Source organism: Lolium rigidum, chromosome 4 (genome assembly GCF_022539505.1).
Source record: "Lolium rigidum isolate FL_2022 chromosome 4, APGP_CSIRO_Lrig_0.1, whole genome shotgun sequence".
Taxonomy (NCBI): Eukaryota; Viridiplantae; Streptophyta; class Magnoliopsida; order Poales; family Poaceae; genus Lolium; species Lolium rigidum.
In genome coordinates, this window is record NC_061511.1 from 65,676,590 (window position 1) to 65,694,150 (window position 17,561).

Sequence of the window (17,561 nt, forward strand, 5' to 3'; positions counted from 1 at the left end):
CCCTATGTCGCCACAAGATATCGTCGGGGCAAAGGCGTATCGTTGTCCTTGCACTCTGGCTCGCAGCCATTCCGGCATGGCCATTCTTGCGGCGCAATATTGTGTCGAAACCTACTGGTCCAACGGGTGCCCACTAATCAGCATCCTACTTACATGCTACTCCAAGATGGATATAGTGATTTAGATTTGATGTTATAAATATAAGTATTGTTATATTTTTTCTATCTTTTAATAAAATATTGACTAAGGATAATAAAATCTAAAAATACTTACTCCCTTTGTTTGTGGAGGAAAACATTTGTTTCTACGGAAGTAATTGACGGAATTGCGCTTATTTTCCTTATCTTCTACAGCAATTCGAGGAGGCGTCCATTCCACTTCCATCGGGAATCTAGACAGCTAATGAGCTAAAGCCGCCGCTCCATTCTCCTAGTCCCAAGTAAAAAACCCTAGACTTCCGGGGGCAGCAGCGGCGGCGAAGGTCGAACCAAGGGCCAGGACGCACTGATCCGGGAGCCCGACCCGAGGAAGCGTCGAAGCGATGCCGCCAGGAGGAGGAGCAGGAGGAGGCGAGCATGGCTGCACGGTGCCGGGCCATCCGCCGGCGACAGGCCGCCTTGGCCGCGCCGAGGACGCTCCGCCCCATCCGCCGCCGCCGCCGCCGCCGCCGTTCCCCGCCACCGACGTTTCGCTCGAGGTTTGTTCCCCCTCGTCTTCCTTCCTCCGATCTGGAATCCAACAAACGGGAACCGAAACGAGCCGTCTCTTCCGTTTGCAGATGAAGAAGAAGCAGAAGCAGGAGGACGAGCAGGAGCAGCAGCCATTGGGGAGTCTTCCCGAGGGGCCGCTCGTCGACATCCTGTCTCGGGTGCCCTACAAGTCCCTCTGCCGCTTCAAGTGCGTGTCAAAGCCGTGGCTTGCCCTCTGCTCCGACCCCAAACTCCGCAAGAGGTGCCCGCAGACCCTATCCGGGTTCTTCTTCAACAAGAGCAAATGCGGCCTCAGCTTCCGCAATCTGTCCGGGAAAGGCGCACCAATGGTTGACCCTTCTCTCCCTTTCCTGGGCGGGAAGTACGAACGCGTCGAGGTCGAACAAAGCTGCGGGGGCCTTCTCCTCTGCAAGTACTGGGAATCCTACAAAGGGCGAAACAAGAAGAAATACGGTTATGCTGTGTGCAATCCTGCGACTGGGCAGTGGAAGGTGCTAACTCTCATTGTGTTACCGGACCCAGTGGATGGTGTTCCTGTGATTTACGACGATATAGATGACTTCTTCTTGGCTTTTGATGCGGCCAATCCGTCCCGTTTTGTGGTGTTTGCCCCTCTGAGCAATTCTTTCGGCGAGTTTGCACAAGTGGCCATCTTCTCCTCTGACACTCGGCGATGGACTTCCGTGGAGAATGAGTGGGGTTACAAAAATGTTCTCATTGGTAAACCAGAGTGTGCTTTACTGAATGGCACTATGCATTTTGGTACCCATTATGGTACAATAGTCACAGTGGACATGGAGGGAAAGGTTTGGAGGGAATTTGATATGCCGGACGACACGCCAGATAAGCATAACTATACTTCGATTGGGCAGTCTCAGGGGTGCTTGTATGCGTGGCAGATAGATAATGATAATGATTGCAAACTCTGTGTATGGGTTCTTCAGGACTATGCTACCGGGAAGTGGACCCTAAAGCACACTGCTAACGTTTCAGAAATATTCGGGAGGCAGCTTGATGAAGATGATCACTCCTATACGCTATTTGCGATTCACCCAGATTGCAATATGGTTTTCATCACCGACAGCGAGAACATGACACTGTCATACGATATGGATAATCAGAAAGTCAGTGCTATAAGCACATCTAGAACTGAATTCGTGGATGGTGCACTCTATGTTCCCTGTTTTGCAGAATGGTTGGCCGAGGGTCACTAACAGCCACTGCAGCTTCTTGGACTGGGCGCAGCAGTACTTGATCAAAATCAGTTGTTGGGCATGTGGCTGATCTTCCTGATCTGTGGAACTGGCTTGGAAATGTCCTATGCTCCTAGCTCTATTATGTTTACTTCAGTTTGGTCTTCCTACCTTTTTGTGTTTGGATTTGTGCTGTTTTGTGGCTTTGAACAATGCTGGTTAGCCATAGAGATCTTGTAAGGTCACTTTGAAGCTCTTCAGGTGGGGTAAATTTGAGATAATATGCTATCAGTATTTGGAACTATTTATATTTCCACTTATTTCAATTTTCAAGCAAGTGAATTTAGTATGCAACTTGTGATCCATTCATGTTAAATAGTTACCTTACTCTATTTTTTCTGTATTTGGAAGGACTACTCTCTTTTCTTATTTGAATGACTACTCTGGCCGTGATGGAAGTAATATTGTGGATTGACCATTATATATTGCTGCATGTACAGCGAGGGTAAACATATCAGCTTGGTTTTCACTGAATCCGTATTTAGCTGAAATGTGTTAGAGAAGACAATTTTGTTAGGGGTGGAAAACTGCATAATTCACTCCATGATATTTCCTAAGTTGATACTGGGGAATCACACAACTTCACAATTCGCTATTACCTCTCATGCACCCCTGTTGGTCTTTCTGTTATTGTTTGTTATGATTAAGCAGTCCATGAACGTATTTTTCTTCTTGAATTCTGACTGACCATATTATAACTTCAGAATCACGTCCATTACCAAGTATTCTAAGTGTCCATACTGACTTTTCTCTTATTTATAGTAATTGATGATTTGATCAATTTATGTTGATTCTATAAATTCAGAGCAAGTTAAGTATTTCTATTATTTTATGTACTACAAAGAGATGGTGTGTATGTAGCATTGTTGCTACCTGTATGTTGTAGCCCTGGCATGCATTGCAAACTTTAGAAGAATTTTAACATAAGCTGTAACCTGATTTTTGTTGCCATTCAAAATTAAAAGGATAGAACTGCCTCCTGCAAATTTATTTTCAGTCAAGCATTTGATCAACACGGTTCATCGTAATCAGTTGTTGGGAATAGGCCAAATCGTCTTGCTTTCTGAAATTGGCTTGGATATGTCTTACCTCCTCTACTTTAGTTTGGTCTTCCTATCTGTTGCGTGCTGTTTTAGTTAGCCGAAGGGATTACTTTTGTCACTTTTCCGTGCTGTGGGGCAAATTTGAGAAAATATTTTTTTTATATTTGGAACTCATTTTGTTTCAAGTTATTTCAAGCAATAATATCTTTAGCATGCAACTTGTTATGCATTGCTATTAAGTAAATATTACTCTTATGTTTGTTATGTCACACTTTTTCTTCTTCATTTGGAAGCATCACTCTCTTGTTTTGTTTGTTATATTTTATTTGAAGTGGTTACTCGTCTTCGCGATGATATGATATTGTGCATTGACATTTCTGCATATACATAAAGGGTAAAGACACCTGATTTCTGTCAAACATTATGCCGCTAAATAGACCTAGAGAACATAGTTCTTTCTGTTAAGGACAAAACCAACTTTTTTAAAGGGGTATAGAATATCATAATTCACTCAATGACATATGTCTTTACTTTAGACCTGGGTAATGCAACACTACTTCTCTATTCGCTACTTCACTCATGCATGAACATAAACCTGGTGAATTATTTAATTCTTTTTATTAAACTGTCCATTAATACATTTTTGTTCCTGATATTTGAAAGACAATAAGTTCGGGAATCTTCTTTTTTTCTTACCTAGCATAGACATCACGACAAGTTAAATATCTCATTTTGGATTAGGTGGCTGCATATGTAGTCCCGTTACTGTCTGTAGCTCTGGCGTGCATTGGACTACATAACTGAATTGTAAGTTTCTAACACAATCTTCTTCTTTTTTTTTGAGAATTCGGCAGGTGAGCTGCTCGATATATTAATAGAAGGAGATTGGCTCAGTTAATAAGGGAAACCGGGCCCAAAAACCGCACAACGCGACCCAGTTTATAAGGAAAACCGAGTCGAAAACCTGAAAAGAGGAACAAGACTAACACACACCCTAACACGGCACAAAGTCGATGCCTCCACAGGCGGCGCCTTCAAGAAGGTAGCGGCATAGCTGCCGCCGTCGCCCGCTCCAAAGGAGCTTGGGTTTTCACCCGGAGACCACACGACACACGCAGCGCCGGAGATTCCGCACACGATGACGCCAACAAGAAGGGCAACGACACCAAAAGGCGCCGCTGCCAACGGCACTGACCAGACACAGTGCAAGACTTTCGTCTGGCATCCTCTCCGCCGCGAGCCAAAGCAGGGCATGAAGCTTGTCACCACCCAACGAGCCTGCGCGCGCGCTAGCGCCAGCGATGCACAATGCAGCCACAGGGAAGCCGAGCAGCGCCGCGCAAGGCCAACCGCGTCCACCACAAGCCAGACAGAAGCCGCGCCATGGCCGGACGGGGCGAGGAGCAGGACGGACGGCAAGCTACGGAGAGCAGCGAAGGTCGAAGCCGTTCCGCAAACCCGCCGGCAGGGCCAACGCGCAGGGGCACCGACGCGAGGAGCGGTCGGAGATGCGCCGCGGCAGGGACGACGACGAACCACGCCGAGGCAAGGGCGACGCGGGCAGGAACGCCTCCACCAGAACACGCGGCAACGAAGAACCGTGGGAGGCCCGGAGAAGACAACAGGACAGAACACACACCGGAAGGGCCGGGGAGCGGCGCACAGGCCGCGGCCCTCCAGGCCCAGATCGAGCCCAAACGGGCCCTCCCCAGCCTGAACCGCGCCATGGCCGGGCGTCGGCGGGCGGCGAGCTGCAGGAGGCAGCAGGGGGCCGCGAGGCGCGACGCCACGGCGAGGGCGCAGGAGGGGCGGAGGACGGCGGCGACCTCCGGGGTCCGGCATGGCGTCCTCCCTCCGGGACGGCCGTGCGAGAGCCCGAGAGGGATAGCTCCTCGCCGCCCCCTTCATCGGCGGTGGACGGCTTAGCCGCCGGCGGCCTCGGGAGGCGACGAGGGAGCGGGCAGGGGACTAGGAGGCGGCGGCGGCGGACTGGGGTTGGGCTCCCCTGTCGCCTGGAGGAGGCGACCGAGGGGAGCGGGTTGTCGAGAAGATCTCTTGCCGTTCTAACACAATCTTTAACCTCGTGTTTTTAGATTCATTCAAATTTAAATGCGCAGTAAAATCTCCTGAAAAATCATCTCCAGTTAATTATTTAAACCAAACAACTATGTAGCAAGAAAGACTGGTTCATTGTATCGAGTTTCACTCAACTTTTTGTCTCGTAGGTACGAGTAATTAATAGCAAGCCTAATCATTAACCTAAATATTGCAAGGCCAGCAGCCCAGGAAAATTAAATTAAGTGCATACACTTTGGAGGCACACGTCGAATTGGTCAATTTACTAACCTGCTTCTACGAACAACTGATAGTGTCAGACACTAAACTTATGGATTAGGCTTGCTGTATACGATACGATGTGCTAATCTACTTCAAAGTATAGTTGGAACGATGGTAACCTCAAAATACTGCACTAATTATGCTGATCAATAACTTTCTATCATATTTTTTCTGTTTGGTAATGTTTCATAAATAATATGAGTCCTCATAACATACTAGACATAGCAAGACGGGTCTCATCTTATTAAAAAAGAAGCCCATCCTTCTCCAAAAGATCACTAGAACTAATAACTGAGAGGCCAACTTCAAGCTAAGAAAGGATGAGCATGCTAAATTCCGCGGGACTTTTTTGCCCTCTCGAAGGCATCTATTACCACAGCAGGACAAGATCTTTTGAGGCGAGCATACCCTTGGCTTGCCATCACGTCATCCATTCTATCTGGAGAAGCGATAAATTCAAGGCAAGCATTTTTGAGTTCGCTGCAGTGATGCTGGTCGGCTAGAGCTAATGCACCGGTGACATTCTCAACATCGAGACTTTTGCAAAGGTTGCTCTCACACATCACCTTCATCCTTTCCATGGCATACCTATCTGCAGCAACGAGCAAGTGCTTAACCATTTCTTTACCATCGTCTCCCTCAAGGTTTTCCATGGAAGGCAACGAATCTGTGTAGATGAAATACAGCAACGCCTTGAAAACAGCAGGCTGCATGTCCTCAACTGTTATGTTCCGCCTTGTCATGTCGCTCATCGGCCCAAAGAGCTCCGCTTTGAAGACAGGTGATCTTGCTGCAATGACAATCTTATGCGCGGGGAAAACCTCGTCTTTAACCTTGAAGACGACATCTGCTTCCTCCTCCTTCTCTAGCAACTCTTTGAAATACTCTGCCAAATCTGAGGGAGGCACTGAGATGTCGAAGGTAGCCGCAGTCACCATGGATTCTTTCAGAACTGTGATGTCGCACTCAATCACAAGGCTGTCATCTCGCAGGTACGTCGATGGTTGTAACAAGGTGCCCAGGGCAGGCCCACGCTTGAACACAGACAACCTCTTCTTGGAGAGCACTACTGACGGTGGCAGCTTGTTGGCCGGGTCGAGCAACCTGAACTCCACCAACGCCCTCGCCTCGGCATCATCGGTCACAAGGTGAAGCAAAATGAATGCAAGATCTGTATTGTCCTCCTCCTCAAACATCCACTCGGGGATGTACTTGATGCGCCAGAGGTAGCCACCGACATCGAAGGTGGCGGACTGCAGGGGCTTGCCCTTGCCGGCGCCAAGGCTCCTGTGAAGGTTGTAGCCGGTGATCTTGAACGTGTGTGTGCCCCGCACAGCGCTTGGGTAGCACGTCGACGCCGTCCTCATCATCCTGTGTTATTTCGCCCACACGATCAAGCGCTGCAACTTTCGGTTTCTAGCTGAAGCCCTTCAGGTGTATATATACACGTCTGCAGCAGCAGCTCTAACACAACTCGGAATAGGATTCGTACAGAACTTGACATGGTAAACTAGCCGAACTAGCCAACACACGGCGATAACTTGCAGTCGGAAACAAACGCATACCTCAACACTTGATACTTGATACTTTATATGTTTAATAAAAGGTCGTGTGCATCAATTGATGCAGAGGCTGGGGCTGCTGCTCCTTTATCGAAAAAAACACTTGCATGATTAGAGCATCTCTAGCAGACATCCTGTACGAGCCAAATCCGTATAATAACAATTTTTATGCGGGTTTGGCCAAAAAAAGGGGCGAGATTAGCCAAATCATGTACGAGCATCTCTAGCAGACATATGCACAAAAGCAGCGTCATCCTATAGAGGCCAGCATAACCAGACAGGGATCAAGTACCAGCACCTTAACGATGAGCATCAGCATAAGGGCTCGCGATACCTCCTGCAGCTGAAGATGCTGGAGCATGAAGTCTCCTTCCTGAAGACGTCGATCTTGAAGCGGTCGTCCATAGAGGTGAAGACGATTGTGTCGTCGACGCGGAGGGCAAGCCTGCGGGCGAACTCACTCCATTCCTTGATGAAGTCGACGCGCTCGGCCCTCCACTGGAGTTGCACCTTGACGACGCAGCGCTCGCCCATGTACAACCACACCTTCACCGGCGGGCCATTCTTCTTCAGCTTACTTGCTGATCAGGTGCTACTCCAAGTAGGGCGGCACGGCGAGGGCAATGAGGTCCTGACTCTCCAGCTACACGAAGAACGCCGGCACCCGCACTTTGGCAACATGCCCCAGGTCTGCAGGACGGTCGACGTGAAGCCTTGGCGCGGTGATCTGCCGGTGGGCTTCAATGAACCCTATATTGAGGTCACAAAGCTGCACCCGCACGACAATGTCCCTTGCGTCCAGTATAAGCCCGTCCGAAAAAGTTTCCAGGAAAGGCCAGTTCTGCAGATGCAATAAGAATGCAAAGACTTGGCTATACTTGCATTGTGAGCACCAGAGACAGGGATGAAGTCCATGCCAATGTGAAGCACTGCCATGGACTTGCCAATCTAAAGTCCATCATGTTTGGCATTGCCAATGTCAAGCAATGCCATGAACTTGCCAATGTCAAGTCCATCATGTTTGGCATTGCCAATGTCAAGCAATGGCATGGACTTGACATGGAGCTTGAGTTTGGCATTCACAAGCTCAAGCTCCATCATAGACTTGGCATTGTCATGTCCATGACATCACTTCACATGCAGTGCACACTGACATGAATACTATCTACATGCACATCAGTCGGAGCTGCTACAATATCATCGAACACATCCACATTATCATCTATCAGGAAGAGATGGATTGAAGTGCTTACGATGGGGTGGTGATGGGGCAGTGTGATAGCGGCCCCGACTGAGGAGGAGGCCGCGCACCAGCGCCGGCATGTCCTTGAGGACATCGCACCCCAAATCCAGGTGGAGGTGAAGGCGGAGCAGGAGCACCTGTCGGCTGGTACATCATCGTAGCCGCGGTCGGGAAGCGAGGAGCTGATTGAGCTGTCGGCTGCCGACGAGCACGTGATCGGCTAAACAGCGGTGGCGCGAAGCGCGGCGCGCCATTCGGAGTAGGCGGCCGCGGCATGACCCATGGCATCGGCGGGTGCATCGGGGTCGACGCGAACCCCAGCGGGGGCTCCATCTTCCTACTGGAGCCCGGTGCACCTGTCGCCATTGCCGCCTCCCTCGCCGACGAAAACCCTAGGGGGCAGGGGTCAAAAACCACCGGAATCGAGGGGTCCGCCGGTGGAATCACGGCGGCTTGAAGAGCGGCGATGGCTGCGAGTTGCGACACCGGCCAGCCTCGTACTCGCGAACGGCGACGACCGATTCAGCACGGGTACGTGTGCGGCATCGATCTGCGCCGCCGAATCGAGGCCGCCAGCCTCGTACTCGGACGATGCGCAGGAGCGCCTCATTCGACCGCGTGACCGTCGGCCGGACAGCACGATCCATTGGCGCCAGAGCGGAAGGAGGCGGAGGAGGCGAGGAGGCCATGGGCGACGGTTGATGCGACAGGGCAGTGACTGTCAGTGAGAGAAGTGAATGGAGAGAGAGAAGGAGGCAACCGGTGACTTGAAGTGGGGAGCGAGGGCCACGACAACACGGTGTCTCCCGCGGTTCTCCACGCGTGCAATCGTTGCACGAGGGCGTGCAGAATCGCACGATAATGGAACAGGTCCGTTGGAAACTACCGATTCAGATGTACCTCTAGGTCTATCCCATGGGGGATTTGAGAACCGGTTGGACCAGAATGCAGGGGACTTCCAGGCAACCAAACACCCTATTTCTTCTGGGCCGGTGCGGAGCCAGGGGCTCACAGACTACCAAACGCGCCCTATCAGTTTGATACACTTCTCATCTCCCGTGGTGTCAACTGGGCTGTACAAAATATCCCAACGAAGACACGGAACTCGGGCAGTCAGCCGCCGGTTGTCGTGCCGCCCCTGCTTACGATACCACGTATCCGCCCCTATTTCCCGGAGCGGCTGAAGTCCGACGGCGAGCCACAGAGAGGTGACAGGCCGCGTGAGCTGCAGCAGCATCCTAGTTTCCTTCTACAGGCAAGGTGTTTGCTTAAATGCTTCTGAGATGAGCATATGCGCCCTGGGTGGTTCGAGTATTTGCAGTTTGTTCTCCTTGCCTGTTCATCTCTAAAAATGATTTGCTACCACACTTATCACGCCCACAAGTACATTCTGAATCCAAGATCGCAATTCATACATTCGTCCTCCATTTTTTAAACCCGCTTTGTGTTAGGAATTTGGAATAAAATTGTGAAAGCAGTATATGAAGGTCACTTCTGACTTTACTTTTACCATGACGCAGGTTAATCCATTGTCGAAACAACACACAAAGAGGTTGTCGTAGTACCAGTCAGGATGAAGTTCAGAGGCGTCTGCAGGAAGCTGTACGATTACGTGAGGTATGATCTGAGAGAGATCGCGTTCCCGTCTTCTCTACCAGACCCTCCGGGCACCAAGAGACGTCCTAAGCTCTCACTGAATGAGAAATGGTGCATCCTCAAGGAGGCAACCAGGCTCTATGCGGCTTCCTGGGTTAGGGACATTGGTCCTGAGCTCAGGCCAAATGATTACAATAAGGAGAAAGAGGAACCCAACCCCAACATCACCAAAGAGGGGAAGACTACAAGTGAGCCTACCATGCTTGAGGATCTTGCGGTGGCAGCGAGGGGTGGGGCAGAGACCCTGAAGCCCATGCTACGTCGCATATACATGACCCGTGCCTCGACCTACACGAGTGCGGTGAAGAACTATGTGGAGACATATCAGGAAGGGCTGAAGGATGTCTTGGATGATAAGGTTGCTGGAAAAGGTCACCAGCAAGGCAACGAGGCAAAGAAGTTGTCAACAGCGACACCACCACCACCATCATCATTGTGATCTTTTTTTGAGTTTACGAGGAAATATTATCATCAGGAATCGCAGCATAGCTCATATATGATCTTCAGAGTTGATGTCCTTCTAGTTGTGTAGTGCGTTACCCATTTCCTAGTTTTTTCTTCTTCGTGCAGGTCTCTGATCTTGTTTATCTTCTACTCTGCATTTTGTGAACTCTGAACTGTACTCTACATTGTTGTTTGGAGATTGTTCTCCGGTTTGTTTCAGTTCCAGTTGTTTCTTGCTACATTCACATTGAAATCAATGTCTTCAAGGCTGTGCAATTTCCATTTTGCTAGAAACCGAACAGAGACATATCCTATCATTTTCTTTGGTGTAGCTCAGTACCACATTGTTTGCAGGGAGCCAAACGCGGTCTGTGAGTGGGAAGCCGTTTGTTGTTAATGGCTTCGTATGTCTGGGGTCTGCTTACTTGGGTTTTGTGTAGACAAGTAAAATTCTGCATGAGTAGGTATGTGATCTTCTTCAACTCCTAGTCTAGGTGTTTGCAACTTTGCACTGGAATGTATACTTGTTTTCCATGGAGGTTGTTCTTGGGCTTGTTCCAGTTGCAACTTTGCACTGGAATGTATACTTGCAACTTTGCAACTTTGCCCAAGGCATCAGTGGGAATTGTTTTGGAATTATGGATGAGCTTCAAGTAGCTGCACAGGAATTGCTTAGACCTTTCCACAGACGGGAGAGACTTTTCATGAGTGACTTCGTTTCGGGCGTACCAAGGTCTTCATGAATATGTTCTTGTTTATCTTATACTCTGGGATTTGTGAACTGTACTGTACATTTTCGTTTGGGGATTGTTCTTCAATCTTCAGCTTGTTTCAGTGGCCGTTGTTCGTTGCTGCATTCACATTGAAATAAATGTCTAACATGCTGTGCAATTTCCATTTTGCTAGAAACAGAAACAGAGACATGGCCTATCATTTTCGTTGGTGTAGTTCAGTACGACATTGTTTACAGGGTACCAAGCGCGGTCTGTCAATGTGAAGCTGTTTGATGGCTTTGTATGTCTGCTTACTTGGGTTTTGGGTAGACAAGTAAAATTCTGCATGAGTAGGTATGTGATCTTCCTCAACTCCTAGTCTAGGTGTTTGCACTACAATGTATGCTTCTTTCCCGTGGAGGTCGTTCTTGGGCTTGTTTCAGTTGCTATTATTTGTTGCTGCATTCAGATTGGAGATCAAAGTACTCTAGTCTTCTAATCCTTAACTGGAAATAATGGATGACATGTGCTGTGTGCCATGGTGCCAGTCAAAACTTCAAGCCTTCGGGGCCTCGTCATGAGGGTAAGTGTTGAGTACAACTAATGCAGATATGGTTGCATTGGGTGGATTCATAATTTAAAAAAATACGCAGAATTGCAAACATAGTTTATCTGTTGAGCCAGATAATGCAGAATGCCAGCCCAGTCCATTCGTGGGCAGACAACCAGATTTTTTTTTTTTTGAGATCAAACGCTATGAATATATTAATTTGTGAGAGAATCCATTACAATCTGGTTCTCGACACACACAGGTGCTACATCAAACCACACCCTACATAATTTATTGTCGCAGCCTTCCTTTGCCATTAGATGTGCAGCTTCATTACCGAGCGCCGCACCGCACGGACGGAGGATTCTACAAAACTTTGAAGCCGGGTTTTTGTACAACAAGATTTATTAACACTAGAATAGGTGGGTACATATGAACATCAGACTTTCAGACATCTTACTGTTGTCGGCCTCTTCAAGTCCATATACAATATGACTGAAAGACAAGGATACCCTGTCTCTGTAAAATCGGAGTTTATTTCCCTTCAAAACCTTTCACCCAGATAAACTGAAGAAAAAGCCCCAAAACCTGAGGCTGCAATTTCCATCCGTGGTGAACCTCAAAATTTCTTTAGATAGTTAGATAAAAATGGCACTAATATCAACTGATAAACTATTACCAACCTTTGACACAATCATAGCACCCATTGTTCATGCCAACCAGAACTGTATCACACCAACTGTAGGTTAAGTAACTAATGCGAAGACATAGATGATCGGGGGTAAAGAAATCAGGAAAGCGTGCTAAATGCTACATTTACTAGAGTATGCAGTTGCATAACAGAGTGAGCATACACATCGAGAAAGAGTAGAAGATAACAAAGGGAAGTGGGTGGATACAAGACCAGTTCATATCACTTGTCTTTCTGGTCTTTCAGATTGGCTGAGCATAACAACAACTAAGAACTGAAGACTGAACAACTGTGTCATACGAGGCTCAAACATGTAAGCACAGCTGGACTAGTTGCGCTCCGATCATCCTCCAGGAATTCATATGGACAATCAAATTTCTTCTTTTCCGTTACCTCCTGTCACAAAATCTCATCATCATAAACTGAAGTGTAGCCTCACAATTCTGCAGCAAATTCAGGGTGTTGAGCATATTATCAGAAGATTTCACCCCAGAAGCAAAAGAAGAAAGTTTTACAGTATAAAACATCATGGGTTACCATCTTAATTATCATGCACTTTCTCCACTAGGGTTCAAGAACCAAGGCGGCCACGCAATCGTGTAAGGGAAAATCAGCGCCAACGGGCATTTATCTTTATGCGACACCATCCACAGCTTCATAGTTTCCAGATCAATGGAGAGTAGTCGATCCCCATTGTGCAAGAAGAGGACGCCGGCAACGACCCCAATGACATCCATCCCACACCGGTAAAAATGCTCCGAACCAATCATCGCCGCCATGGCCCTTTGGAACCTCACAGACTTCTCCACAAGGGTCCATGTCAGACCGCTGCTGCCATCCTCCCAACCACCCCAAACCTCGATGCAGGAGCCGCACATGGTGAGAAGGTAGAGCCGACCGGCGCCGTTCTCTCCCTTCTCAATGACGTCGAAGCTGAACTGCCGGGTGAAAGGCTTGAGCTCCAACACTGAGAACTCCATGGTCACCGTGTTGAGCTCCACCATGCGCTCCCAGCCCTTGAGAACTCCATGGTCACCGTGTTGAGCGATCGGTTCGCTTGCATCGCCGGGAGTCGGCGAGATCAGACTGGTGTGTGAGCGCGATGCCAGCGACGTCGGCCCAGCGGAGCTCGCTCGAGGACATCGTATAAATCAAATTATCTCTATATCAGAAGATTTGGCATCTCGAAGGCTTACGCCGGAAAAGGAGATTTTGCTCGTTAACCACATTTCCTTTAACACAATGGTAGATGACGCTGCATTTTATTGATCAATAGAAAAAAGATTGGTTCGGTTTATGAGGGAAACAGAGCTTGAAAGCCGTGCTACCCCAGCAAAGCTAAGACAATCACAGCACACGCCAAGGCACGGCAACACAACACAAGACAACACCTAGCAAGGTAAAGACATCAGTAGCAATACGCGCGGCAACACAACACACACCAACACTACAACAACAATAACCGACATCAACAACATCTGACAGCAATAAGCACATCTTCGGAGATTTGGGAATAAGTTGGTAAGCAGTAATGGCACATTTCAAATAATTAACCCGCCACACTAGCTAGGCTGATTGAGAGGGGTACACACCAAATGCACATAAGTTGTCTCTTTTAAAAAATCCACATAAGATGCAGAGTGTTGGGTCAGTTAGCAGATTGCAATCATGCCACCGTACGTCAACGAAGCATGGCCTAGAATGTCGTTCTCGGTCAACTTCAGCAATTCCATCCACTATGCAACTCAACCAAGAGAGCAGTTCTCTTTCAACAGCAGCTTAGGTGTTTGCTGAAATTTGTCAAAAAAGTTTGCTTGTGCGGAGCATCAACACGAGGAACACAGCCGAACAATAACATGGGCTGGATGCAGACAAAAGTTTTCGTATGCAACCAAACTGCAGTGCATGCTATCGTTGCCGTTCACCTCTATGCCAAGATTCGTGCTAAGAATAGTCAATTACTTTTCCAAACGAGCATCTTTCAATTTAGTGCCCCGATGCTACACCCGGTCGGTCACTCTGTCAGTCCGGCAACAGTCTGCGCCAAGTGGAGCCGTTGGGTTTGGCTTTTCTCTCTTGGAAGCGCAGATATCGCCCCAGTCACCGTGGCTCTTTCCTCCCCGCATCCCACGCCCTCCACCCTCCCCCTTCCTCCATCCCACGATCTGCCACGGGTACCTGCCCATCCCGGTGGCCGGCGGCGCCCCGCTTATTGCGGTGTCGGCCTGCCGCTCCGCCCCTCCTCCTACCCCGCGCATCCATCCCCGAAGACCTGCCGGAGGAGCCCTCCACCGGCCGCCGGCGCCCCGCTGTTCCCTGCATCGAGCGCAAGTCCTCCACTTCAACCTGAGGGCACAACACCTCCACCCCTGCTCCTCCCCTCCGGCGTGAGGCCGCCGCTCTGTCCCTGCGTCGACAGGGGATGGATCCGCGCCAAAGCAGCTGTTGGTGGCGCGAGAGGTGGGGGTCAGCGGCAGGCCCTGGTCGGCGTCAGTAGCCAGACCGGCAGGGATAGGAGGTCCCCCCGTTCATCCTTCTCTAGCAGCTTGCTATTGGGGAATTGAAATTAGATCGAAGATGGCCTTACCTTCTTTTTTTCCTGATAATACTTTCTCATGCTATTCTCTCCATTTTGATCTCCGGGGATTATATCATCTTCCGTCCGGAGGTCTTTTCTGTGTGCTTCAATTTTGACACTAGATTCTTCTGTGGTTCTTGCAGGCTACTTGTGGATGGCACTGCTGCCTGTCTTCAATTTGTTAGATAGACAGTAGAATTGCAGGGCAGCATCGTCTTCAACGCAGGAAAAGTGGTGGTTGGCAGACAGATATGTTGGTCTCTCTCCACCGTGGTAGATGAGAATGGCCTGGGATTTGCTGATCTCTCTCAAGTGCTGCAGGAACCTAAGTGTAAGTCGTTGTTTTTGCCCTTTCAGATTTGTAAAGATTTTGCATTTCTCCGGCCGATTTGCAAGACCTCTTTGTCATGCAGAGCCATGGAAATTTGTCCTCCCATTTGTGCAGATAGTCAGTTAGTTTGTGCTATCTGTAGTTGCAATTTTCTGGCCCCGGTTTACTTTTTCTGAATATTTTATGTTCATGGCGAAGCTGTTCAGAGCTATGCAATTTCCAAGTCTGCAGGCACATGGTGCATCCATCTAATCCAAGAATTGTTGTGTAATCAGCATGCTAGTTAGAAGGGATTCTTGTTCATAGTTATTATGCTGTTTTTAATCAGCTACGGATCTTTTGTCTCATTAGTTTTGGGAGTTGGGGAGAAGTATTTCAGAAACAACAACACCATGCCTTAAAACGGACCATGTCTTCAAACTGAAACTTAAGAGCACTTTTAGTCTTTCGAAGTTAGAGTAGATGATCAACAACGATGTATGATCAATTAAAAAATATGATGGAGATGCCCTATGTTAATTAAGGAGTTTCTATATGTACATCATCTTGTAAGTCAATATGAGTCCCATGGGGATTGTTTTTTCATTTACTTGTATACATGAACTATTCAAGAAAATGAACCGGCACCATAACTGAATCAAGCTTGCATAGCACCAGTGTCACAAGTGATTTGCATCGGTCTAGCAAATTAGTCCCATAGGGAAATTGTAGGAAAAAAGTCAGGTTTTTGTTTAGGTCTCTAGATTCAGATAACTTGGAAAGAGTGTGTTTATTCATGTTTAGCAGCTCAAGGTTTGTAGTCATAACCTGAGTAAAATAGGATCCCTAGATTATTATATATAATCATTGAGCTCCATTAGACTACTCAGCACCTATGAGCTACTTATCACAGATTAAACTCCATTTTATTGTAGTTTTTTGGCCTCTTTCTTTCCTGCACAACTGTTGACCTTGTGAATCTGTTTATGTTTGAACTTTGAACATACGTCCTGAAGAAGCTCTTTCTGGTTTCTTCTATTGCAGATCTACAAGGAGGAGCAATGCCCTGAAGAAGCTCATGCTGTTGCTAGGCCAAGGAAGAAGCTTAAGGAGCTGCATTCCTTCACATTTAGCTACGATGTAATGGTTAACAATCCAGAGTATAGCTTCATTGTGATCTAATGTTTAAGCAATATTAAGAATTCAGAGTTATTGTGGTTATCGCTGTAGCAGCAGCCGCAACCCGCTTTTGACGAGGTGACTGTAAATTGTGGTTAGCGCTTCTTCCATCTATTGCTGAACTTGCTTGGTGCGATGCTGTAAACATTGGTTCAATGAAGTCTGAAGAGGCGTTTGTCTAAGCTCGTTCTTCCTTTTTCTTATTCATTTGCTTTGGTTCAGTTAAAACTTGCATCACAGATCAAAAGAAAGCTTGAAATCAGTTTGCCTGAAGCTGCGTTCTTTTCTTCGCAATTTGTGGCCCAACATGCGCTCATTTCAATTCACGAGAAGATCGAATGACACTAGTGCAGAGTCCTCTTTGTTTTGATCCTGTAGATGTGAGGTAGATACTCGTCCTCCCTGTGGTACCCAGTTAGTCAGTCACAGACCATACGAAAACACAGAAGAGATACGGCTTGAGACCTTAAAGACTTTTGGAAGTGTGATTTTGCAATTGCAACAAGTCGTGACTAGTAGTACATATTGCTTGTATATGCCCAACTCAAACAACAAATTTCTAAGTATGGATGATCGGTAAATCTCTATCGATGCAGGTGCTCGTAGGTACTTGACAATTTTTACGGAGGTGCCAGATGTATTTATAAGAGGGTGCTTGAAAAACCAAGATGTGGTGCCAAAATTTATGCAAGTCCCGATTTGCAAGTTAGATTTTTTAATCTATTTCGAGGTACTTGAAAATTTAACCGAGGTGCCATATGTACTTATAAGAGGGTGCTTGAAAAGTTCAGTTACGGTGCCGTTATTTTTGCTAGACCTATGACTTGAGACGCCGGCCCGCCGATTTACATGTATAATTGTTTAGTATATTTCTAGGTTCTTATAAAGGTGCAAGATGTTTTTATAAGATGGTGCTTGAAAAGTTGACATGTCGTGCCCTAATTTTTCAAGACCTATGAATTGCGACATCAGATTGCCGATATGCATGTTTGGTCTTTTTTCTCTTTTTCTAGGTACTTGACAATTTTAACCGAGGCGCCAGATGTATCTATAAGAGGGTGCTTGAAAAACTAAGTTGCGGTGCCCGATTCGCAAATTTGATTTTTTAAATCTATTTCGAGGTACTTGAAAATTTAACCGAGGTGCCAATGTATTTATAAGAAGTACGACATAGTTAGATTCAAGGTACCGTAAATTATCTAGGTACCGATTATCTTCATCATCGGGTACCGATTGTATATTATTCGAGGTGCGAGATAATTAGATTGATGGTACCGAAAATTATCTAGGCA

General features: G+C 47.5%; 3 protein-coding genes and 1 long non-coding RNA gene across 4 annotated transcripts; 3 read left to right on the top strand and 1 right to left on the bottom strand.

Moving 5' to 3' along the window:
• The first annotated feature begins 541 nt into the window (after positions 1–541).
• On the top strand, positions 542–2,105 carry LOC124647185 (putative F-box protein At1g53360). The gene is made up of 2 exons (XM_047187157.1): positions 542–697; positions 779–2,105. Exons 1-2 carry the CDS (start codon positions 542–544, stop codon positions 1,922–1,924), a joined length of 1,302 nt encoding a protein of 433 aa, XP_047043113.1. The 3' UTR covers positions 1,925–2,105.
• Positions 2,106–5,672: 3,567 nt separating this feature from the next.
• LOC124706225 (BTB/POZ and MATH domain-containing protein 2-like) lies at positions 5,673–6,710 on the bottom strand. The gene has a single exon (XM_047237873.1). It carries the CDS (start codon positions 6,708–6,710, stop codon positions 5,673–5,675), a length of 1,038 nt encoding a protein of 345 aa, XP_047093829.1.
• Positions 6,711–9,626: 2,916 nt separating this feature from the next.
• Positions 9,627–10,421, top strand: LOC124706512. Its single transcript, XM_047238179.1, has one exon. It carries the CDS (start codon positions 9,722–9,724, stop codon positions 10,241–10,243), a length of 522 nt encoding a protein of 173 aa, XP_047094135.1. The 5' UTR covers positions 9,627–9,721; the 3' UTR covers positions 10,244–10,421.
• Positions 10,422–14,500: 4,079 nt separating this feature from the next.
• On the top strand, positions 14,501–16,451 carry LOC124708091. The gene is made up of 2 exons (XR_007005044.1): positions 14,501–15,111; positions 16,135–16,451. It is a non-coding gene; the product is annotated as an uncharacterized LOC124708091 (long non-coding RNA).
• Positions 16,452–17,561: the final 1,110 nt, after the last annotated feature.

Coding starts and splice junctions, on each gene's coding strand:
- LOC124647185 (XM_047187157.1), top strand. CDS start 542: ATGCCGCCAGGAGGAGGAGCAGGAGGAGGCGAGCATGGCTGCACGGTG. Junction 698..778: donor CCACCGACGTTTCGCTCGAG/GTTTGTTCCCCC, acceptor TTCCGTTTGCAG/ATGAAGAAGAAGCAGAAGCA.
- LOC124706225 (XM_047237873.1), bottom strand. CDS start 6,710: ATGAGGACGGCGTCGACGTGCTACCCAAGCGCTGTGCGGGGCACACAC.
- LOC124706512 (XM_047238179.1), top strand. CDS start 9,722: ATGAAGTTCAGAGGCGTCTGCAGGAAGCTGTACGATTACGTGAGGTAT.